General features: G+C 40.2%; 1 protein-coding gene across 17 annotated transcripts in view; it reads right to left on the bottom strand.

Moving 5' to 3' along the window:
- CADPS (calcium dependent secretion activator) overlaps nt 1–25,497 on the bottom strand; it is a 479,809-nt gene that overhangs the window by 119,057 nt on the left and 335,255 nt on the right. For 11 of the 17 annotated variants that reach the window (XM_070455753.1, XM_070455747.1, XM_070455750.1 and 8 more), the window contains exons 12-14: nt 18,288–18,424; nt 14,708–14,895; nt 12,501–12,659 (exon numbers count right to left, since the gene is read on the bottom strand). In XM_070455753.1, coding sequence (XP_070311854.1) covers nt 12,501–12,659; nt 14,708–14,895; nt 18,288–18,424 — 484 coding nt within the window. The remainder of the gene's footprint in view (nt 1–12,500; nt 12,660–14,707; nt 14,896–18,287; nt 18,425–25,497) is intronic. The other 6 variants (XM_070455748.1, XM_020891394.2, XM_070455751.1 and 3 more) reach the window with 1 other exon arrangement.

Genomic DNA, 25,497 nt, shown 5'->3' with positions numbered 1-25,497 from the left:
TGGATCAGAGTTGAGAGCTGAGAAATAAACCCTCGCACATATGGTCAAATAATACGTGACAAGGGAGCCAAGTGTAGTCAATGTGGAAAGGACAATTTCTTCAATAAATGGTGTTGGGAAACAGGATATTCACATACAAAAGAATGAAGTTGGGCCCTTATCTTAGAACACTCACAACAAAGAACTTGAAATGGACTAAAGACCCGAAACTGTAAAAATCCTAGCAGGAAATATAGAGGAAAAGTTCCTTGATATTGGTCTTGGCAATGTTTTTTTTTTTTGAATATGACACCAAAAGCACAAACAACAAAAGCAAAACAGACAAGACAAAAAAGTGACACTTTAGCAAACTAAAAAGTTTCTCCATAGCACAATGTATAGACAATCTATACAATGAAAGAAAATATTTGCAAACCATCTATGTGATAAGGGGTTACTATTCAAAATACAGAAGGGACTCATAAAAAAACAGCAAAGACCCAAATAACTTGATTAAAAATAGGCAGAGGACACAGACATTTTTCCAAAGAAGACATATAAATAGCCAGCAGGTACATGAAAAGATGCTCAACATCATTAATCAACAAGGAAATACAAATCAAAACTATAATGAACTATCACCCCACACCTGTCAGAATAGCTGTTCTCAAAACAAAAAGACAACAAATAAATGCTGGTGAGTCTGTGGAGAAAAATGAACCCCTGAGCACTGCTGGTAGGAATGTAAACTGACACAGCCACTGTGAAAAACAGTATGGAGGTTTTTCAAAAATTGAAAATAAAACTGCCATGTGATCTAGTAATTCCACTTCTGGGTATATATCTGAAAAAAGGAAATCACTATCTTCAAGATACAACTGCACCTTGTATTAATTGCAGCATTATTTACAATAGCCAAGATAAAGAGACAACCTAAGTTGGGTATTGACAATATTATCGACACAGATGAATTGATAAAGGAAATGTGATATATACAAAGTAGAATATCATTCAGTCACAAAAAAGAAGGAAATACTGCTTTTGTGACCACATGGATGGACCTTGAGGACATTATGCTAGGTGAAATAAATGAGACAGAGTAAGATATACAGTGATATGTGTCTGATAAACATATATCACTTACATGTAGTATCAAAAGAAGCTGAACTCATAGAAAAAGAGAGTAGAATGGTGGTTTCCAGGGTGAGGGAGTGAGTGAAATGGGGAAATGCTGGTCAAAGGGTAAAGCTATAAGAAGCTATAAGAAGAGTAAGTTTTGGGGATCTAATATATCCTATGGTGATTATAATGAACAGTACTGCATTACTTACTTGAAAGTGTTAAAGTAGATTTTAAATGTTTCCAACACACACAGAGACACACAGACACACACAGTAAGTATATGAGGGGATGTAGGTGTTGATGAACCTTATTTCAGTAATCATTTTAAAATGTATACATGTATCAAATCATCACATTGTACACCTTAAACTTACATCATATATGTCAATATCTCAATAAAAGCAGAAAAAACAACAAACCACATCGGCTATCTTTTGATCTTAGTGATCTGCTGCTCATTTAATAAAAAGGAATGACCCAGCATAAATAAGTGAACTTCAGTTTAGTCCCAGTATTCTCATGTTTCTGAATCACCAATAGGTTCACACACATTTTCCTTATTTTCTCTGGCCCATTCAAGTTGAGAATACAAAGGAAGGCTGCATATTTATAGCCCAAACTTATCTGTGCCAAATTAGACGTAGGATAATCTGACCCATTCAAAGTCTTCAGCTACCCAGATCTTGCAGTGACTTGTTTTGACTACTGGCTGAGCCAGTTTGCAGATTGGTGCGTCACTATGAAACTTCTATTGGAACATTCTTCAGTTTGCAAATGCAAGTCATCTTGAGACCAAACAAATGGTCTTATTTATAGGCCTTCTCAAGGATCCAGCAGAAGTTGGGAAAATCCTGTATACTAGACCAGTCTGACTGCACAAAAGACTTGGCAAATGATATCAGTGTACCTCCTGTTAGGGGTTTATTGGTCAGCTTCCCTTCTTTTTAAGTACTAAAAATGCCTTATTTGAAAAAAGAAAAAACTTCCTCTCCCCCATTTTGTAGAAAATACCCCTAACAGTAAAATCCTACACTGTGCATTTACTGACACCCTCCTGAACTTAAGTAAATGCAAAACAGTAAATACCAGGTAGGCAGTTTGAATCTATACATGTGTCCTTACATTTAAATTTTCAGAAAAATCTCAAATGTTACTTTATGAAATTTATTAAAAAAATTTTTTTAAAACATGAAATGCCCACAAATCTGTAGTTAAACCTCAGGATGAATTCATTGGCCCCACAAAATACATGTGACACTTTCTGTAGTAACATCTCATGTGTCTGTTATAATCTAAAACTTCCTCTGGCTATGGCTTTTGGATTTTGTTTACACAAAATTCAGCTCACTAATGCACTGAATACACATTTATACAGTCATTGTGTGTGCATACCTGCAATCAATTTGGGAAAAGTTGAGCCATTTTAAGCATTTTGTTTCTTAGTGGGGAATTAAGCCAGAGAAAAATGCTATTAAATATAAGGCACAATTCAGAGAGGAGTTTATAGATCACTAGAAAAGCCTGAAAACCATTTCACAGAGGCAGCCAGAGATGTCTGTGGCCATTACTAGGAAATAAACCTCTGTGTGAAGAATATCATTCCTTCCTTACCCAACAAGCTTTCTAAGGCAATTAGGCAATTAGGAAGCAGCTCTCAGATTTGTGTTTGAGATGATAAAAACTGAACATTTAGTATGTGCCTGGTTTTCCTGTAATTCTCACTATAAATGGCATTTTAAACATAACACTTATGATGTTTTCCCCTTTTGTTTTAATGATTCACATTTATAATGATTAAACGTATCAGATGGCAGCTTCCATGTCTCCTTGGATTACTTTGTGAGCACTGTTAATCTCCCTATCCAAAAAAGGTAAACAATGAAAAATTGTTATCTTTTCTTAAATTTGCTTCTTAATCACCTATGGCAGTGTGAACACTTTCATTTTAAAATAAATGAAACAAACTAATCTGAGTCTGTAAGATGCGCAGTGCAGAGTTCACCAACAAAAACAGGTGATAAAACATATCACGATTTAGACATCCAGCACACATTTATTTATAATTGCCAGAATTGCCCTGAAATGATGCTGGTAGTGGGGGATGTTATTTTACAAATCGAGGGAGAGAAATGCAGGAATAATAAAATTTGTCTAAGATCACAGATTGTCACTCTTATCAGTTAAAACGCAAAAATAACCTTGGCTGCATTGATTTCTCATAGTTTTTGAAAATTCTGTCAAACATCAATTTCTTTTCCATTGACCCCTATAATTCATCAATGTTAACTGTACAGGTTTACATGGATCTACTAACTGAAAAATCCTGTTCAATATTCTGGGGAACATGGTTCTCCCAGAAGCAATAAATACCTTCCCTAGAACAGGGGCCACACGAGCCTATCTTAGAATCACACAGAAAGCCTGTGAGACCTCAGACTGTGCGGCTACCTCAGACTGTGGGTGTGTGGGGGTACGATTGGTTGGGGGGGGGCGTACCTGAGAACTGGCCTTTCTAACAAGTTCCCTGATCCTGCTGGTTTGGAGAACCTTACTTTAAGAACCACTGCCTTAGAGAGCAAGAAAATATTTGGTGGGTGGCCGAATACATGAAAGGGTATTTTGGTTCAGGATTTCTCTTGGATTAGAGTGAATCTGGAACCAGAGATTTTCTCTAAGTACACAGTCCACTTAACGAAGCTAGCAACCCCTTCCAAAAATGGCATTTGCACTGTTTCCAAGGTGCCATTCCAAGCAGTTCTGGTTGCAAAATAAACAGAAGAACTGTACTGGTGTCGCTCAGAAGCCATGCTTTGTTTCTGCGTTCTGGAAACATTTGGGGGTGATTCTATAATTGTCATAAAACTGGCTCTGCATCCTGTTCTGCTCTCAATACTTCTAACACTTAAGGAATCAAAAAGAATGAGAGAAGAGGAGGGCTGAAGCTGGATCTTTACACTCCTACCTAGCAAATCCCAGGCGGAGATGCTTCTTCACTCAGGACACATGTCTAGGAGCCTGAATCCTCCGTTCTCCTGGATCCTATTGCATTTTCTGCTGGTGTTTCTGTACATCTTAGGGGCCGCCGCCACTCTCTTAGAGCACCTGGATCTCCCTTGGAGGAATGCCCTTAGAGCACCTGGATCTCCCTTGGAGGAATGCCCTTGGCTGCACTGTGCACAAACTGAGGTGCCTACTCTGTCGCCAATGCTGCAGGCTTCATACAGGCCGGCTCCTCCCCTGGGTGGTCACTGGACACCTTAGCTGGACTATGAACTACACTCAGCCAACTGGACACTCCTTCCTGGAACTTCTACATCAAAGAAATAACGCAAAGATAAAAGAAACAGATGGGGTTTGCTCATGCGAGCAGCTGTGCCCTGCTCAGCCTGTCTCCCCATGTTTGTAGTTCTTAATCTGTGACTGTACCTGAGAACCAGGAGAGAGCTCTGCGAGGTCCCACCCTCAATCTCTGACTCAGAGTGTCTGCATCGAGGCCTACACGTCGTCAGTTTAATGCCCTAAGTGATTCTAACGCGCAGGTAGGACGGCACGTGGCTTTCATCCTGCTTCCCACTTTCCAGTCACTGCCTTGATCCCAGTTTTCCCCTCCCTTTCTTTGAGGTTCCTGGCATCATCCCAATAAACTTTCTTTTGCTTAGATTATCCAGAGTTAATTTTTGTTTCTTACATTGAATCGATGTACATGCATAAAGTACACATTCCCTCCTTTCCCATGTGCTCAATTTTAGTAGAAATGTTGATGCCTTTGAATCTAGCTTTACAAACATACACACAAGGAAATGTGATCCCTGGTCACTGGTTCCACCTAACTGCACACTGGCTAACCACTCACTTCTTGTATATCATGATCCTGCAAACTTGAGACAATATGCAGGTCAACTGCAGTCATTTTTGGAGCCCTGTTGAAGACTGGAAGCTCTCCCACCTGCAGGCCATCACTGGAGCCAGAAGTGGGTCTCTCGGGCCATGACAGACTATATTGCATCTGACACAGCAGGCATCTCCGGAATCCACCTTTCAAGTTTTCGGCAAACCGTTTTCTCACTGTCCTTCACAAAGTTGACATTTTCGGCAGCACGATAGGAAAGATGTCACGTCGGCTGCTCTTCAAGTTCTTGTCACAGTGGTTAGCACCAGTTCTGTCATCTTCATTCTCCTCACAGCCTCCCATCTTGAGCCATGTCACAAATAATAATACATCTAGAGTTGTGTTTTTCTCTTTTTTTTAAAATCAGATTAAAATGACCCTAACCCAGCTGCCCACACTTCAGAACTAGTACTGCAAATTCTTCTTCCTTTACCCAAATGTTTCTGAGCTAGAGCTTGTTACTTAATGTCTGCTGGAGGATTAATCCAATATGATTAAGCATGAGGCTTTTAATGTGAGAACACTTTATCTTGATATTTGAAATTAAGTGTGAACAACTGAGGCAAAGAATTCAAACTACCTTGTGTTTGGTGAAAGTGAATTGACATCTTTGGGACTGTTAAATTGCCGTTAGACACCTAGGTGGGCACATGGAGTCCTAGCATTTAATTATTCTGCCAACAGGGTGCTCTATATTGAAAGCTGGGCCACAAAACCTCCATTTGGAAGGTAAGATATCTCTTCAAGAAGGTCAGGTTGCTAAATTAATTTGAAACATATTGAATTAATTGATGGATGTGTTCTGATACTGCATCTATCTGGTAATCAAGTGCAGAATCCAGTGTGAAACGAAATGTGTGAATTCAACAAAAGGGGAAAGCGTGTCTGGTCCACCTCTCTGCATTCAGCCAGCTTTAAGCTCCAATCACTATCAACAAGGGGTAAAACTCCAGCTGAAGTGGGAATATACTTTCTCTCCAAATGCAAATGTCCACATATGCCGGTGCAGGCACCGTAAACACGATATATTCTCTCTCTCCAAATGGATGCATGCCTGCAGACCGCAGTATGGATCCATGAAAATGTCCTTAAACAAGCAAGATAACCGAATCCTGCTTGCTACAAAATTGTTCCAGCCCAGAAACATGAAAGCTGAAAGGGTCAGAGTGGAACAGAATATTTTAGTAGCCGTTCCTTGCAATGGTCCCTAAATAGAACATTCAGACTAAACACACACTCTTGACCTCTCTCTTTAAAAATTGACTTCTAGCAATTCTTAATCCTTACAACTTTCAAAATGACACTTTTGAATTTAATCCTATTGTGGAATATTTTCCTTTGTCTCTTTCAAGTGGTTAATAACTCCATGTTTATGAACACCAAAGCAGCACATCTCAAAAGGAGGCATCCCCACTTGCTCATCTGGATGGTTTGTATAATCTCTAGCTTAATTATAAATTGTAATTAGGACTCTCACATCCTGTAGTCACTGCTTCATTATGAAAGCCCAGCCTTACCCTTTCCTTCTCCTCTCCCTCCAGCCCATGCCCTTTTCTAATTATGCCCTGATGCCCTGGGGCTCAGACACGCTGCTAAAACAAATATATCAAAGTGTTTGTATCACAAAGAGTAAGCTAGGAAGCAACAGCAACCAGTTTCTACAACATTACAAATGCATAGTGAAGATTCTTGAGACTGGTTTTAGTCAATTTGAGAAAGAGGTTAGACCAGGGCAAAAATACACAAGTCAGGTTTTTTGTGACTTCTTTACTGCTTTTCTAAACATGGAGCTAAAACCCAACAGTATCAGGAGGTGTCTTTACTCTCTTATAAGGATGGGAGTGATAGAAGTCTCTCCCTACTGAACAATCTCAGAATGTGTAAGTTATTGGCACAAGGACATTAATCAAAGTGGCTTAGGCTCTGCCCAGGTGCTGAGTGAAGCAAGAGCCCCAGAGATGATAAGAAAAGTGATATAAAATGTATGCATTGTAGGAGAGTGCATATTTCTTTCTCCAGAGAAGGACCAATTTCTAAAATTTTTACTACAGATTTTTCTTTTTGAGGACCAAACGAAGAAATGAGTTTCTTTATTTCTAGACAAGCAAAGACACCTAGGTTTTAAACTCTACCTTGAATATGCAATGACCCTATGTAGAGCTTTCTGAGTGGTTCAGAGCAGTAATATCAGTGGTCAGAGTTTTTGGGTATCACATCTACCCTAAAAAGGGTATGATATCTGAAAATATATTTTGTAACAATGAGCACAGCATAAGGACACAACAGTGGAATTTTAGAAGAAAAATGCACATTATTTTAATTTTTTGTTATGCACCAATGGGACAGATATCCAGCACATTTTATATAAGATTTTATGTTTGAATTGGAAAATTTGCTGTTCTCATGGGGCAAATTTCCTTCAGGAAGAGAGTCACATGGGTTAAAAGATAGCCTACAAGCTCTAGAGAGAATTTCTTCTTGGGATGCAGACTTTTACATGAAATATCTTTGGACTTTTTCCCTTCTCTCCTTCGTCCGATTAGGTGAGGCTGGTTTATTAGGATTTAGAGAATGACGCAGGCCAACACCACACTCGGAGCTGAGAGGCCAACCAGCCAGATGCTCCTGTCCACAGATGAGATAAGGCCTGTGTCCGCATGTAACATGGGACCAGGAGTGTGAATGCCACTGTCACCCCCACCCACCCCTGCCTGCTACCAAACTGCTGCATTCACAGGCTGGTAAAAACAGAACTACCCTGCTATCCTCTTTTCTCTCTTTTTGGGGGAGGGAGAGTTAGAAAGCACCAGACATAATGTCCTGATGACTGTATGTGCATGTAACACAGAGAGAAAGGGAGGAAAGAAAGGAGGGAAGGAGATACTGGAGAAAAAAGGAAAAAATAAATACATATGCAAAATGACTCCTTTACTTCTAGGTAGGCATTCCCCCCACAATAAATAAAGGCAACCATGATATGACATGGATTGGGAGTAAGGGACCCATACTGAAGGCAAGGACATGGACAATAAAGCAAGTGCTGAGGTCCAGGGGAGAGAAGATAGAGACCGGAACCCTGGCAGTGGTCCTGAAGGTAAGGAGAAACAGGCCGACTTGAGAGATGTAAAAGCATTGGCAGGGCACAGGAACTAAATCCCTGTGATGCGCTGAGGAAGGAGACATCAAGGACTGCTCCCAAGGTTTTGTCTTGGGCAAATGGATGGGTGGAACCACTCAGTGACTTAGAAACAGGAGTAACAGGGGAAAAGTGAGTTCCATCTGAGTGCTCAGCGACTAAGCCACAGGGATCGCACGGCTTCTGCATGCAAGCAGCACCTTGGCTTCAAATGCATCTCCCCAAAGAATCCTTGGACACATGTTCAGAGATTTTTAGGACTCATGCCCTCTTGCATCTGCTTACAGACGCATTAATCTATGCAGCCTACTTTGGATTGGGGTGGTTGGCATTATGGATTTGTTAATTGCTGATACAATGTACTTTCTCCGCAGGCCATATGTGAAGAGCAGCACTGGCATTCAAGAAATGTTAAATAATAATGTAAATGAGAAAAATTTCCAATCCCAATAATAAAGGGATCCAAGGAACATTGACGCAACTTGCAATCATCAGAGCTGTTTGATTGCCTTGTCACTGTGGGACAGTGACCAAAGTGATGTTAATCTAAATGTCATCTAGAAAGAAGACTAAAAATATTATGGTGAAAATTAAGTACTGCAACCTTAGGAGCTGATTTAAAAATTAGAAGATATAGTAATTTACATCTGTGGGTTTGATGATCGCCAAGAGCAACCAGCTGAACGTACTCACATTTTCCTTTTCTTTCCCCTCTCTCTTTGCAAAAATGGGCTCACTTTTAAAGAGCTAGTTCATACTAGTGTTCCCTCAATAATGGTTCTTAAATGCTGCTACACATAAGGGTTTAAAACCAAGATGCTTCGGTCATATCCTAGACTAAATCAGAACCACTGCTGGTGGGGCTAAGGCATCAAAATTTTTTTAGGCTCTTGAAGTGATTCCAATGTGCAGCTAAGTTTGACCACCAAGGTCTTGAATAAGTAGGATCTGAAGACCAAATGCCTTAGAAATACCTGGGGAGGAAATGATTAAAAAGGGTAGATGCCTGGCACAAGCGAAGACTTGCTGAACTGAATTACTTAAAGATGGGACCTCATTCTCTCCATTTTTACAAACTTTCCATGTGATGTCTGTGACAACCCCTGCACAAGCTGAACATCAGTGTCAAGCCTTTAGACACAGAATATGCCTGTAAAAAAGGAACCAAAATCCAAATAAAAAGGAGAGATTCCATCCCAACACCTGGAAGTTTGACGCTTTGGGTTCTGTTTGCAGGGGGCTGCCCCGTGCACTGCAGGATCTTTAGAAACATCGCAGGCCTCCACCCACCAGAGAACAACAGCAGCACAAAGCGAGAATCAAAACGGCCCCGGACATCGCCAAGTGTCCCTTGGGGAAGGGACCACCCCAAGTCAAGAATCTCAAAGATTCCAGACATGTCGACGGTTCCACTATCTTCCACTGCTTGGCATCATGAACAGAGAAACTGACCAGGTATGTCTACTCTGGATTAGATGTTCTGGATTCAAGTAGGGTAGTGTTAGGCTTCCCAAGTGACACAGTGGTAAAGAATCTGCCTGCCAATGCAGGCGATGCGGGTTTGATCCCTGGGTCGGGAAGATCCCCTGGAGAAGGAAATGGCAACCCAGTCTAGTAGTCTTTCCTGGGAAATCCCATAGTCAGAGTCCTTCGGGTTTCAGTCCCTGGGGCTGCGAAAGTCAGAGCCGTAACTTGGCGACTCACAACAGTAACGGCCATAGTGTCTCACAACGACGCAGCACAGGCTTCCAGAGAAGACGGGACAAACTCAGTCACCAGCATCGGAGTGATCACTAATGATGTCTAGCTGCAGCAGGGCTGCGCTCTGCCCCATGTTTGGGGCTGCTGAGTTATTAATAGGTAAAAAAAAATCAATAACTGGACAAAAAGCTATTTTTTACCTAAAGTTGGTTGTGAGATGACAATAGGAATGGAATCTATTGTTGAGTTAAATTCAGTTAAAGGGCAGTTTGTTTCCATGGGTCATGAGTTCCTTCTGACTGTGAGTCAAAGAAGAGCTAACCTGTCCACATGCAAACAGTGTTCATCCTGGTGAGAGAGGCAGGAAAATATTTTCCAGTGTTAATTGGTGCTCAAAGGAACCTCTCCCCTAGGTGGCCCTAAGCTCCAGATACACTCATTTTCTACAAGGTCAAAATCACCAGGTGGGCTGGACTGACTGTGGACATCTTCAGGACAAAAAGGGAAAATTTTAATTAATTTTTTAAATTAATTTCTTTAATTAATTCAGACAGCTGCTACAGTAGGTCACCTGGAAATGTTGAAACTCATATTCAATGGGCTGAATTTGCATCTCACACCACACAGAGTGCTAATGCTGGGCAGGTAATAAGGCAGAGAAGTTACGAACCCAAGCTCCAAAGAGAGAACAACCATGTTTGCTATGTGAGCCATGCTCACTGAAGACAGTGACTGAATTTATCTGAGCCTCAAACCCTTCATCTGTTAGGTGACAGTAATAATAATACAGATCTCACAGTGAAGCATTAAGGATAAAATGAGATAATATATGTAAATAGCACTTCACACAGTACTTTGCATATAGAAAACACATTAAATGGTGATAAGTATCCTTATTTTAATTACACTTTTTTCTATGAAATCTAACAATGGTCTATTTAACTTAATATAGCCCATGGAAGATAATTTTAGAGGTTTATGGAGTATAACAGATGCTATAATTCTATGTGCTTATTTTGCAGATGAGAAAACTGAGGCACTGAAATGAGATATGATCATCTTAGATTTATTGAGAACAGGCTCTAACACTCAGATCTTTAGAATCTACATACAGTGCTGATGTGGTACAAAGAAGAACTTTAGACTCAGAATATTTGGGTTTGCCACCTCAATTTTCAGACATTCAGTTTCATCATCTGCAAAATGGGTATAAAAGCACCTGACCTGAAATGTTACAGCAAGTGACATGTACTGAGACAGGAATATGTTAAAAGCATTTTGTAGACTGCAGAATACCACACTTAAGTACAAATATTTAAGATTATGATTTTTTCTTTCTTAAAAAAATAGCAAATACAGACCCTTATGTGTATAAGCCTCAAAGTACCACTCACAATCTTTCCTGGTAGTTTTTCATGGCACAGGAAACAGGTCAGGCTCCAGGAACTGCAGCCATTTGCTCTCTGCTCCGCTTCAGTGCTGATCATGCCAAAACCAGCACCTCGGACAGCAGCCAAAGAAGCCTCCTTTTCATGCACCCTATAATACTCTGCATTTTCTTACCGACTGCAAGCTACTTCTGCCCTGCACTCTGACCCACACAGGGAAACACACAAACTCCACTCCTCTCTGTGTATACTGCAAGTTCAGAAGATGGGTGTTCCCATGAAATCGGGGCTTTCTTTGACCTTCACTATTAGACTGGCATACAATGATCCACTGCCTGCTTCATTTCCTAGGAAGTGAACCTGGCCTACAGCGAACTGTATGAATGTGAGGACTTAACAAAGTTTCAACTGAGCAAATCCACAGTGAAGCACAGAGCAGAGCTCCCTGCGAACTCTGTGTCCTTGGGCAATCCCAGGGTCAGAGCATCCATTCCAAACCTCACCACGAACTTTAAACTGTCAGTGCTAATTTGGGGCGAGATAGGGAGGGTGAAGAAGGACATAGGGATAATGCTGGATATAACTGTACACCTACTTAATTTCCTTTAAAAGGGAATAAAAGCCACCAATTCGCCATTTTACCAATTCACAAAGAGAACATCTAAAAGACACATGAAACAAGAGAGGATAAACATAATTTTAGAACTTAAAAGTATTTTCAAGGTGACTTCATCATATAAACGATTCTATGAGGAGTCATTAATTTGGTGACAGACATTACTTCGTGCATTATAAACAATTATTGGAAAATGGATTACTTTCATGTGATAAATGTAGAACTGAGAGGGTCTGCTGAAAATGATGGACCTACTATAAAGGTATAAACTCATTTTATGCCAACCCATTTTATTTGCTCCTTAACCATAATTTCAAAATTATAAATCATGGGTTGCTTATTATGAGTGACTTGTTAAGCTACCAGGCCCCTAACTAGATGCCACTAAAAAAAGCAATCTGACTCATGCTTCTGTTTACATATTGCTCGATTAGTTTTTTTCAATATGAACATGCTTTAAGAGTCACTAAATACCCGATTCAAATTCAGTCCTAATACATGATATTTTTGCCCATTGCTAGCGTGTTTTTTTAAAGCGCACCTTCAAACAGAGACTTCAGGAATACACAAAGCTTGCTGTTTGTTAAGGCTGAGATTCAGCATAGATGGGGGAGAGGGAAAGGTCACAGACATCCCAAAACACAAGCCAATACACACAAAACATCTTACCTTTTAGGCTCTGGATTTGCCTGGGTTTTGGGATTTTTTCTTTTTTTGGATTCCTTTTTGGTATCTTTTTTAGCCTCTGGTTCAGATGGGGAGGGAGTTTTGCTCCCTTCAGGGTCTGTGTCTGGTGGCAGCCCACCAAGGTACGCATGCATTTGTTGACTTTGGAGAGGGGGTGGTCGCATGGAGCATGCACAGAGTGTGGCCAGCCATGGGAGAATCAAGAGCACACATACATGCACAAACAAAAGAAAGAAAAAGAAGGATGCATCAAACAGCAAGAGCAAATGCATTCAAACTAAAATAATAAGCAAAAAAAAAAAAAAGATGCAAACTTGCATAAGGAAAATCAGAACTGAAAAGAAAATAAGAAATCCAAAACTGTTTCCATGACAAGATGTATAAACCTAACTGTGAATCAAGTGGCAGTCTTACAATATGAAATCCAGACAATGTGTATCATAATTCATGATGATGTTTACCAGGGAGTTTACAAAAACACTTCATTATTTTATAACACTTCCTTATTCAGTAACATATGTAGAATACAGTGTGACAACCCAGAGAATATAATGCAACTTCTCTCTCTCTCTCTTTAAAGAATTCAGTCCAAGAGGCTGTAACAGATAGTCATCAAAGTGTACATATTTATAAAAAGCAGAATTATGCAGAGATAGTCCCCAGGTATCAGAGTTTTCATGAATATCTTTTATGCAAATGAAAGGTCATGTGCTGGGCTAGCAAACCTGGTAACAATGGGAGGTGACGAAAATCTTGTTGCCTGTTAAATATTCAAACCTACAGTGCTATTGTTACCCAGCTCTAAATGTTGAAGTTGCATCTCATAAAATCTACCAGCACTAGAAAGAGGAAAGGCACAAAACCAACCCCACAGATATTCCAGAGTTGTATAGCTTGCAAAGATGACTGACACAGTTCTGATTTAAAAGAAAAAGTTGTCAATTCTGGATTCTCCCATGTAAGACTTTCCCCAGAGCAGCAAGCTTTTCACTGCAGGCTGGGTTTCTGAAGCCACCTAGTTTTCCCTGGGTGTGCCTTCCCTGGCTATTGGTAGGGGCTCGTGGGGTAATGGAGGCTTCTCTTTATAGTAATGTGAGGCTACACACACTGGGATAGTAAACTGGCTGTGGCAGTGCAGAAATTTACTCCAGGTCTTCAGAGCCAAATGGTACCATTCTTAAGTTATTTACTGCTTTTTGCATTATTCAGAACATGGATCTTTTCCTCCAGGAGCTGGGCAATGTCTAAAGAAAGAAAGTACTTAGTATGAAGTTAGGAGAACTGATGTTCTGGTCTTGTCTGTAAAACCTATAAACCGAAGGGGATGACTCCACCATGATCTCTGAAGTTCCTCCCAGCTCTCTGGTTAAACTCAAAGTGCCATGATTATCTACGTCTCCTAGCATCACCTTGCTTGCTTCAGCCCTTGAGTTTCCTCTGCTGAGCATTTGTACATGCTCCTCCTTTCTCCCAGGACCACTCAACTCCAACTTCAGTACTCGGGCCAAGCATCACTTCCTCAGGGAGACTCTCCCAGCGTCCTGCCACCCCATCTGAATCATGGTCCTTCATTAAATGCTACCATGGGATTTTATCCCTGTTTCTCAAAGAATCAATTTCTCTGTAACTCTGCCTTTGCTTAATGTCTAGTTTTTGCTCACCATGTACGCAGAAGGTGTACCAGAGATCCTGACCTTCAGTAAGGAGCCATTTTTTTAATGAAATAAATAACAACAACAAAGACAGATATTTATTGAGCCCTTGCCATGTTCCAGGCATTGTGCTTAACCTTTTATATCCACTTACATCCTCTCAACAATCCCATGGAGATTCTATCTTCCCTGTTTTACAGATGAGAAGACAGAGGCAGAGAGGGTTTAACTGCTACCCAGGTAATGCTAGCAAATGGAGCAGCTATTATCTGAGTCTAGATTGTTTTAACTTCAGAGACCACTCTAGAAGTCCTGTTTGCTGTTTCTGTTGAGACTCAAGAAAGGAGAAGCAACTCAGACCTGTGTGTATGTTCTCTGTGGCTGGGTGGCTGGTGTGTGTGTGCCCACACGTCTGTACTACTGAGCGAACAGGAATGGGGAGACTTAGAGACGACAGCAAGAGCAGGCCCAGCTGTAAACCACTGCCAGCACCTTAAACATCTTTTTAAAAGGAACAGCCCCCGGACACGTGCCTACCTGTTCCCATGGACGTGGGACGCACAGAAGGCGAAGCTATAGTGGAGGAGGGTTGGGTCGATCATGGCGCCGTTTTCTGCCCGTTCGAGCAAGTCTCTGAGGTAGCAGAGATGGCGGTGGCAGCCTCGGACTCCGTTCCGGGCACAGTACTCGTCTAGTACAAACACCTGGCCGGGACTGAACCAGCCCTGATCGGGGAATAAAGGAGAGACCGTCTTTCAAATACAGGTTGGGTTTATTTGGGGGAGAGCTCTACAGTTGGGGGTGACTGGAGAAGGGGGTTAAAAACAGCCAGGGCCAACACTTCCTGATTGCTCATTGAGCACCGGTCACTCTGTCAGACACCGTGAGTGCTAGTGGGTTAGTCCTCACCAGAGCCCTGTGAGGGAGATGCTGCTCTCCCTGCTGGATGGATGGGAAATCTGAGCTCAGGAGTACATGGAATTTCCCTAGTGTCCCACAGCTAGGAAGTGATGGAGTATGGATTAGCAGAGGGCAAGATTCCAGAAACAAGAGTCTCACCCACTGCTTTAACACTGAACCATAAACCCTAAGAGCACTGGAGTGGGGCCAGGGCCAAGTCTTGGTTGCTGATAAGAGAAAATATTAACATTAATGCCTTAAATTGGTACAGTGCTTTACCCTTGACAAGAGCTTTTAGTTGAGCCCATGACAACCTCAAGAAGTATACAGGGCAGGTTTATCTTTATTTCACAGATAAGGAAATGAAAATAAGAGCTCACAAATAATACAAAACAGCCAGGACTCAAACCCAGCTCTGTCGTTCTCCATATCTTCTGTATTTTTAATACTCTGGAGCATTAACAAATACTAGGATTGCTCTACATTCATGCCAGGACTTCTAAATCCTTTCACTTTGGAAGAAAAAAAAATTTTTTTTTTTAAGATTTTAAAATGAAGATAATAACAGAACTTTCCAAAAAGAACATGACTTTAAGTTCTCAAGTTGTGAATCATATAGGATTCAACTAAACTGAGAGGAGCTTGCTGTGCCCAGGCTGAGTGTTTTATAGTCTCCCTGGCAGTTATTTGTTTTCTTATTATATATTTGCGTGCTGCAGGACCACACAAAACTCTGCTCTAAAAAAGAATTGGGCTGGAATCTCTGATGCAGAGCACAGTAGGAGGTGCCATGGTGTAGAAACTGCTGCCTCCACCAAGCACTTAAGAAAAAAGATGCTCAGTAAGGCCCAGCGACTTGCCGCTCAAAGTCACTCTTGGGACAAGCCTGTAATGAAATCACTTCTTCCAGTCTGATTACCTTTCTGAAGCCAGAAATAAAAATTGAGGTGGTACTTTGTAAGCTGGGAATTTAGGATGATCTTAAATATAAACCTAATTTTACTGTGAGGGTCTTCTCTGAGTCATCTTTTGAATATACCTCTCCATCCTGGGAGAGAAAAGGCAAAAGGAGAAAGTGACTGGGTGGCAGGTAGAGGCCACAGAAGTGCAGCGAGGGAGGCCCCCCCAACACTCGGATCTTGTGCTAGGGATCCGGGGAATCTTCGATTGACAACATGCAGCTCAGCAATGCATCCGACGAAAGACGGCATCTTTCCTATTTCAAATGATAAGTTACTGCAGAGGGCGGGAGAGTAGTCGAGGCAGTGGGCTGCCCCTATAGGCAACTTCTTTGCCACTCCATCTGCTACCCCAAATGCTAAATCTTAGAAACAACACTGCTGTGAAAGATTAAAATATATTTTCTACGACTCAGATGACACCAAGTCTTTTGTAGATGCCAAAATAGCTGCTTTGAAAAGAGTTGAAGAAATATCAATTAGGAGCTCAGTCGAAGACACAGAAAAATTTATGTATCCCTGCTGGTCGGTCTCCAAAACTGACTGGAAAAAAAGACTGTAATAATGAGAAAATGGAATGTATGGAGGCAGGAGATGAGGTCCTCTTAATGGTTCTTATTTTCTGAAATTGGGGGATGATGATTAATACATACAGGTATACAAATAGGGAAGGAAACTATTTTACACTATTCACAATTAATTTGGGGTTTTTAGGCCTGAATATGACTAGCAGGAAGCAAGCTTCAAAATTTCATTTCTGGTTTCATTTTTTAGAGGGCATTCACTCCTCAGTGATGAATTTCTTAGTGAAAAAGAAAACTGTTTGAAGAAAGTACGATTTGAAAAAAGTCTTGAAAATAATATGTCTCAAAAGCATTCCTCAAGAGACTAGGAATTATATATAATAGGAAACAATTTAAGTTCAGAGGCAAATTCTTACAAGTTTCATGAACACAATTTATAATTATGTGAATAATTACATAATCACAGAAAACACATTTGAGAAAAACTGCCTTGCAATGCAAGGTAAGCCTTTTTTTTTTAAAGTCAAAATGATGTATTCCTTTTCAGTTTGGCAAAGTTCAGACTTCTGATAATGTGATTCTAAACCTGAGATAATCAGTGAATCTTTTATGAGACAAAGATTAATAAATTATCCCACATGATCCTGCTTCTGTTTTTTAGACTATTTTATCTGTCATTTTTATATTTTGGCTTCTGACAAAGAACAAAAAAAGGAATTTAAAAGAAAAATTGGAACAGATTTAGGAGAAAGCCATGTCATTTAAAGAAAAAAATCCAGATTTTCATTATATTTATGTTGATATAAATAAAATGTTAACCTGAGTTAATTAATATTAACAATATACAGATATATTCATCTTAGCATATGGAGTCAGAGATGAGGCTTTTCCTCTGTGTAAAGCCGTTGCACCCTTTCCCCTCACCTTTCCCATCTATAAAGTGGGATCAATAGTCTATCTTTAAGAAACAACAATTTCTGGTTTGCAGAAGAAAATAAATTGAGTCTCTTTTAAATTGCATAGTATAAAGCCCAAAATGTATCTTCAGAAATCCAATAAAGACATAATAGCAGTCCCTTGCATTTAAATGATTTAAATCAAGGCTTAAAACAGGATTTTAAGAAATGCCCATGCTCTTGCGGGAGAGTTGGACTTCTAACCATCTTAAGCACCATAAGAAAATCCCCTCAGAGGGTATAAAAGTGCTTTGAATACTATGTAGGGAAAAAAAGCCACCCAAACGAACCAACCCAAACCCATTTAGCTTATGAAAGGGGAAGTGAACTTTATTGACAAACCATTTTAATCTTTAAAAATATAAACAAAAAGGATCTATTCACTTCCGAGACAGGAGCACAGGGTCTTATTATCTGGAATGAGGTGGGAGGGGGATCTTGAAGACTAAGAAACCAAGGCAATTTTTACAAGTTCTCTACAAGTAGGTGCCAAACCCGATTATCCTCTTGAGAATATTTCTCATGTAGCAGCTGAAAGGGGGAAGCTCAGATAGGGAGGCTGGGGAATTGGATCTGTCTCTACTGGTAACTTCCTCCCGCTCTGTCTTCTTTCTTTGGTAAGGAAAACTATCTCAACCCAGGAAATCAAGAACACATTTATAATTGTTAAAGAGGCTCCGTAATGGGGAGAAGAGCTTCTGACACAAAGGTAGAGAAATATTTTATCTTTCAAAATGTTATTGCGTTTAAATTGCTGTAGACCAAAGAATATACTTGCCAGGCAAGAATAGGAATCATTAAGTCTGTGATCCAAAGTTAGGCGTTGCACCATCTCAAAGAGGGAAGCGTGGTCAAAGTTACAGGGGTTGGAAGAGATAAATTCATCCATGCCATGTTTTTGAGCTCTATCTGCGTCTGTTCATTTATACATGTAGAGAGAGACACAATTTAGAGAAACATCGCATTTTCTTTGACATTTCAAATACACAGGAATTCACTAAGCATTACGAACGCTAGCTGTTTTCCCGTCGCCGCCCACCAACATCCCCAAGATACTCTTTTTACCTCCCATTGTCAACTTGCATCACTTACTGGTGAGTTTATTGCATTTCGGCAAAAATATATTGGCATCAACATGTTTATCAAATGATCACAACTCTAGTGCATTTATGTTGTTCTTGAAAAACTAAGCACACGACCGTAACTTCGCCTGTGTTTCACCAAACACTGAAAGCAGATCGGATCTTTGCTTACAAAAGCCTATTTAGCTTTTTGATTTTTAATAGATTCTGCCATTCCAGTGGTTATGTCTAGAGCAATTTCTCTACAATTACTGGGATCATCTGGAAAAAAAGGGTGATGCTGATTCTCAGCAAAGTGACAATATTAGTATCCTCCCCTTTCAAATCCCCGTGGCCAATTTGGTTGCACAAAAGGTTTGGGTCCCCATCCTCCAAAATTAAAACAAAATAATAACAAAAGATTTCCATTGAAACCTGGAGAATAAGTTCACTGGGAATTTAGTTAGTGATAGCAAAGGATACTGCCTGAGATAGTGTGCTTACTCAGTTAGCAAAGCTTATGAAAGACAAACAAATTTACTCAGCAAGGGCTATGATCTGCCATTTATTGTGAATTAATAGTCTCAATGTATTCACACTTTTCCTTACAGGGTGAAGGCTGCAGGCAAAACCTCCTAAGGGCTAACTAATTAATCTCAATATGTGTAACTAAAATAGTCTATATTCAATCGGCAAAATAACTCAGAGAATTCAACTCAAGCGAGACCAAGCAAATCTTGGAAGAGGAAGGAATGAAGGTCCTAGAAATTAGATCACTCCATCTCATATTTACTCACTCTCCTGAAATGCTGCAGGGAAAAAGAATCTTAAATCAAGCAAGAGTGTATTCATCTCCTTGCGTGCAACATTCTACTCGAATACAGGCACCTGCCAGGGACCAGCAATGCTGTCAGGACATGCAGAGAATGGATTTCTGACTTGAGAAGGTGTTTGAATAATATTTTCAAATGTGGCCTTCATCCCAGGCAGCTTTTTTTTTCCTTCCCTGCTTGGGGGCTGACTGAAAATGGGGTATAGTTACAGTGTAATATTAAGATAATGATTTTCCCTTGTATTATTAATGTTGTGGATCATTCCAATCTAAACGCATGGTATGTCAGATGTATGCCTTCTTCCTATTAGCTTTTTAAATCTTCAGTCATCTTTCAGAGAGGGAGCAAGTGGTCAGTGTTTGAACAGGATGTGTTGTTTATGCCCAAGACACACAAAAGCAACAGTTTTCAGAAGGCAAGTCAAAGAATGTGTGTTTTAATAGCCAATTTGCTCCTTTCAGAGGATTTTGGAAGGGCTATCACATGCGCAGGAATTTTATTAGAGAATCTGCCTCTTTGCTGGGTCAACTGCCTGAGATTTGTCTTCAGGAAAGTGCTTTCAATTTGGAGGTTAGGTGCTTAATCTTTGAGTATCTTTTGTCTGGTAATGTGGTCTCCAAGCTGTATTTCTTGTTCGACTCAGGATGGCTGGAAAGAGAGGTGGCCAGGAAGTTAGTTCTGGAGAAAAAGCTAGCTTGTTTCTGCGGGGTGGGGTGGGGGGTTGTGTGTGTGTGTTTCCCGTGGCCCAAGGCAAGTGGTTTGAACCTGCTCCAACTTTAGGTGTCGTCCTGCAAGATGATACTCCTGTAACCCAGGTGGTACCGCTCCATCACCTAGGACAAATCTGCTCTTTTAGCCCCATCGTGTCAGTCCCTGGAGAAACTAACAGTGGGGTACACACCCACTGCTTGTCCTGTTTCATCCTCATAAAAAGCCTCATTCACACTGTGCCTCCCAATTTCTAGCAGATAGATAAGGCGAGTTTCGGCTGGCACCAGCTTCCTGCTCTCAGATTTCCAGAGGAGGCTGCAACTGGTCAGGCCATTCACCTTACCAGCTTGGCTCTGCCATTTTACTGTTCTTCAATTATGATGATGCAAACGGTCACTCAGCTAGAGAGAAGAGGACTCTCTTTCGCGGCTGTTAAAAATATAGCCCGTGTTTCAAGTCTCTCACTCTTTAACTGCTGAGCCTCTAGAAAACTTGGTGATGAACTATTTTGCTTGGCTGCCAGTTCAGGAAATGGATCTGCAAAGAGAGCTTGGCTCCTCCGTGGAGACCCGGGTACAGACCCATCCTCCCGCCTCCCCCCCATCCATCATCACAAGACAGCTTCACCACGCTAATTCTTGGCTTAGACTTCATAGAAAGAACAATTTCATTTTTACTGACAATTTAAAGCAGGCTTTAAAATAGGCTTAAAATCCGCCTGTTTTCCTTTTCTGAAAGTAACCCTGTCAACATAAAGATTCCTGTTTCCCTTCTTCCTCCTTTTGTCTCTTGTCAGTTCACATGGTGAATGAGCCTGGGACTGAGGGAGGAGGTCTGGACCCTTCCATGAGCTCCGGTTTTAAAGAGGTGCGGGATACTGGCAGAGGTGTCGATATGTCTGAGCCTCAGTTTCCTCATGTGTAAAATGAGCCGAACTTTCAGTTCCCTTTCTGCTGTCACTGTCATTTAATCATTCTTAAGGTCCCTTTCACACCTTCCATGTGCGTGGGATGGAATTTAATGCAGTGGGAATTTCCAGCAAGTAGCCGAGCAGCCCCTGGATTTTGCTTACATAAAATCATCGTTTACCCAGAGTTAGGCTCATTGTCTCAGTGGTCCCAACAACTCAAGAATGCTTAACAGGGTGGCTGGCTCCCATGAAATTTCTGAGAGTTTCACTGAGTTTATTACATTCAGGGGGAGGAAAAAAAGATGGAGAATCAGTAGGTGGGGAATGCTATTTTAAGGCGCCCATGGAAGGGATCTGACTTTGAAGCTCCATCCAAACATGGATTTTGACATTTTTGTTCTCTGCTGTGCTCCCAGTAACTACAACAGAACCTGGCACACAGCAGGTACTCAAGACATATGTGTTAAAATAATTAATTTATCAGTATCTCATCAAAATAAATAAATTCACTCGGTTGACAAATATTTTGTATTTCTTGACTTTGGGAAATGTTGACACGTTAAATTCAACAGGAACAATTTATCTGAAGTAGGACAGCAGTTGCTTAGATGGCTGGGCTTAGAGAGTCACAAAGACTGAATGTGAGGCCAGCTCTGCTGTTAGACGGTATGAGACGTGAGGAGGTTGACTAATGTTTCTGAGTCTCATTTTCCCTCACGTGTTAAGTCGAGAAAGGTGTTTGAGTCTACCCTCAGAGGTGGTTGTTGACAGGATCTGGTAAGAAGAATCTGTAAAGCACCTAGGTACCTGGCATATACTAGGTGCTCACCTTAGCTGTGAGTGGACGAGCAGGTTTCTCACCACTCTCAAAGTCAGTTGGTCTAATATTCTCAGAAAGCCAAGGCTGTCTCTACATTGATTACTAATGTTAGTTAGAGGTTGCCTCTTAAACCTTATTGTTTCTAGGAAGCTGAGAGTCCTTCCCAAGCTCTCTGCTTTATGCCTCTCCTCTGGCCCTGTATAATTAATTCCTAATCTCTGTCTCTGTGTTTTTGATGGGTGATGTTCCAATTTCTCTGTGGTCAGAACACACACTTAAATTCCCTGATAGATAATATGTTTCTTGAGGGTACGTTCCTGATCTGTTATTTTCCCTGCCAGCTCCTGGAGGAGCCAGGTCCTTAGGAGGTATTTATTAACTGACTTACTCTGACACCTCCATCCCAGGAAACTTCCCATCGACTTTATTAAGGAGTCACACACATGGGGATTCAGATGGCATCTTGCAAATCCCAAAGTGGGAACATGTGCTCTTAGGGGGGAAAAAAATCTTATAAAAGGAAACAGAATTCTAGGTGCAGGTGTCTTTGGATACCATTCAGATTGTCTGCCTGTGTCTCCATACATGTCTAGGACCATATGCATTACATATGTTGTCTATTTTAAAATAAAACACTGCAGCGGTCCAGCTGTTCTAAATTCTGTTTCAAAGAACTTGTGGGTGCTTCTCAAGCAACACCATCCAGTCATCCTTGCAATGGCCCAGTCTGTTCTTCCGCAGTGCTGAACATTAAAAACTAAATGCTCTGTGCAATCCCATTTTGCCCTGTACAAACGATTGGAACAGGCTGATGAGAGAAAAAGAAAACTCCAATGTTGACATTAGCAAGGGGAAAACAGCCCAGAGCAAAAGGGTGAGAAAGTCAATTCCTGGATTCAGGACACCTTGGGATCCATTTCTTTGCCAATGTTTGGCATGTGTCAAGGGAATGCAAATGAATTTAAATACTAGGCTGAGCAAAACAGAATTAGGAGGGGAAAGTAGAAGCTTAAAGCTCTAATGAGGTTTGGATTAGCTCTTGCTTTCAGAGACACATACCAATGTTCTTTTTCATTAGTATCTGTGCATTTTTTTTAAACTTTTTTTAAGAAATCAAGGATTGACTGAATTTTAAGAATTTACTTCAATCTTAACCTTTTTCAGACTTGGCTGAATAGTTGCTAACTCTTGCTTGGTTTGCAAGGGCTTAACATGTACTGAAAATGGGCTACGTAATTTCATAGGCTTTGGAGCAAGGGCATAATTCAACACATCTTCCAAACAATGCTACTTGTTTCACTTCTGGGCTTTAAATGTATAAAGATTTTGAAGTCCTCTATAGCATGGGCATAGGAGAATGACTTCACACTGAACTTAGATGAATAATGGTGCCTAAACTACATTTATAAATTTAAGGAACTATCTATCAGTGGGCATCCATGATAAAGGAAAAGGCTGACAGACGCATAGACTTCAGGAAGGCAGGTATCCTTTCAAGTGGAAACTAACTAAAATCTTTACCCCAAGTTTGCTTGAAAACAATTTTGGTGTGGCATTTAAGGAATATTGAGAAAGTCACGGTTCCTGGAATGATATGATTATGTGGACTTTACACTCTCATTTAATCTGCTTAAATTTCAAGTGATGTCCCTCATCATTTATCTGTTCTTTAACCCATCATGATGTTTGGGTTTACTTCATGTGTGATATTTTCTCCCTCACAATGGGAAAGCATGTATCATATTATTTCATGATCTCTTAATAGCAAGCATATTTGTGTGATCTTGTTTCTGATCCAAAAAATATTTAGATAAGTTTTCGGTAAGGTCTACCAAATGGAATTTTCTTGAGGGGAGTGGATAATACAGTTTTTCAATTTTCATTTTATGGAGACTTTATTATCCCAGCAGCTCAGGGAATGAACACAAAAGGTCAAATCTCTCTTTTTATTTTGTAATATTACATTTTAGAACTTTTTATAGGCTAGAGAAAAAATTCTGCTGTTGAAAATAAACTATGACTACGTTGCAATAAATTGTCTGAAGAGGCTCCTTTCTCTAATGAATCCCTTTTATAATAAACTAGAGGTAGCTGTTTTATCACTGAAATTTAGAGCACAGTTATGGCTGCTGTTACTCCTGATGGATGCTTGAGGCCAGAGAATAGCTAATGTAACTATAAAGTCATTGTGAACTCAAACTGCAAATTAAAAGGTGACTTTGTATCTTTCTTATATGGAAAATGTGTGCTTGTCATATCTGCTTGACAGTGTAAGAGTGAATGTATGGTTTGGACAATAACGAACAATGACAGTAGTCAACCTCATCAGAAGACATGAAATAAAGAAATGACAATGATTGATGGCAGCTGGCTGTTTATGGACTTTTCTAGAAGAGTTTTTCTTGGCATGATCAAGTAATAACCAGGGGATGTTGCTCCCTGCCTGAGCTCTGCACAGCAAGCAAAAGACTGGTCCTCCCCTGCCTGCTGCCCTTGAGAAACAACTTAATTCTTTCAAGCTAACTTGCATGGCCAACACCGAAAGGCTTCCTAAGAAGCTATCAAGGGCCACACTGCATTTTGCAGAAATCACTGACAGGACAACCACAAGGATAAACATGTGATGTTGATTTCAATGTTCATCTTTGTGATTCTTTATAAGGCAAAACATCATCAGAGATTTTTGTCAGTGATCAGGAAACAAATAAATGATCTGTAATTTTCCCTGCTTTACTTACAATTTACAGAGCACTTGATAATATTTTTATGGCACTGCAGCATTGAGCTAACAAAATTTTTGAGAGTTAACTAATTAATAATGTCTCCTGTAAGTCACTATAGGTCATGAAAATACTCAGTTGATTAGTGAACAATATGTTAGACGTGCCTGAAGTAGGTAACAAAGAAGTGACCCTTCATTTAATATGATCTATTGAGAGCCTACTACAGTATTTGGAAAATTTTGGACCTTACTGTGAGAGTCTATTCTTCTAAAAAGTCATATACTTTATGGAGAGAAGAAATGTGATTTATAGTGTGGTTTGGGGTCATGCAAGTTAATACTGAATTCATTCTCTGATGTTGCATTCCTGCAATGTAGTAACTGCAAGTTGACAATACAAGAAGATAGAGCAAAAAATCTCCTTAGACAAAACTCTAGAAAGGAATTAGGCAAATGACTATTTGGAAGTCTATTAGGATATCAACATGTTGTTGTGCAAATACACATAATTTTACTAGAAAAAAATTCACTCAGTCATCTATTCATCCATCTTGTAGATTTTTTTTTTTAAGTATAGTAAAATCCTAAATTTACACTAAGTTCACATTTTCCAGTAAGCTTTTAAGAATGCCTCATCAGACATGGAAAGGAAGGAAAGTTAAATTAAGAATTAAGTATCTGCTTGGAGTGGTAAAAAAATAAATAAAAAATCTGTCTGCTAGCCAGGGGTACATTTATGCAAAAGAAAAGAAAAAAAAAAAAAGGAGGGGGAAAGCAAAATTAAGAAACAAAAAGAATCAAGGACTATTATTAAATGGTCAGGAGAAATGATGCGACCTACAACTTCTAAGTGAGCTTTCAGAATACTTGAGTACATATTTGCCTGCTCTCTTGACCAATTTTTCTAGCTCCCTCTAATGTCAAGTTTTCC

Source organism: Odocoileus virginianus, chromosome 26, assembly GCF_023699985.2.
Source record: "Odocoileus virginianus isolate 20LAN1187 ecotype Illinois chromosome 26, Ovbor_1.2, whole genome shotgun sequence".
NCBI classification, from domain to species: Eukaryota; Metazoa; Chordata; class Mammalia; order Artiodactyla; family Cervidae; genus Odocoileus; species Odocoileus virginianus.
The sequence above is the reverse complement of the archived record's forward strand: the minus strand, read 5'-3'. Positions and strand labels throughout refer to the sequence as shown.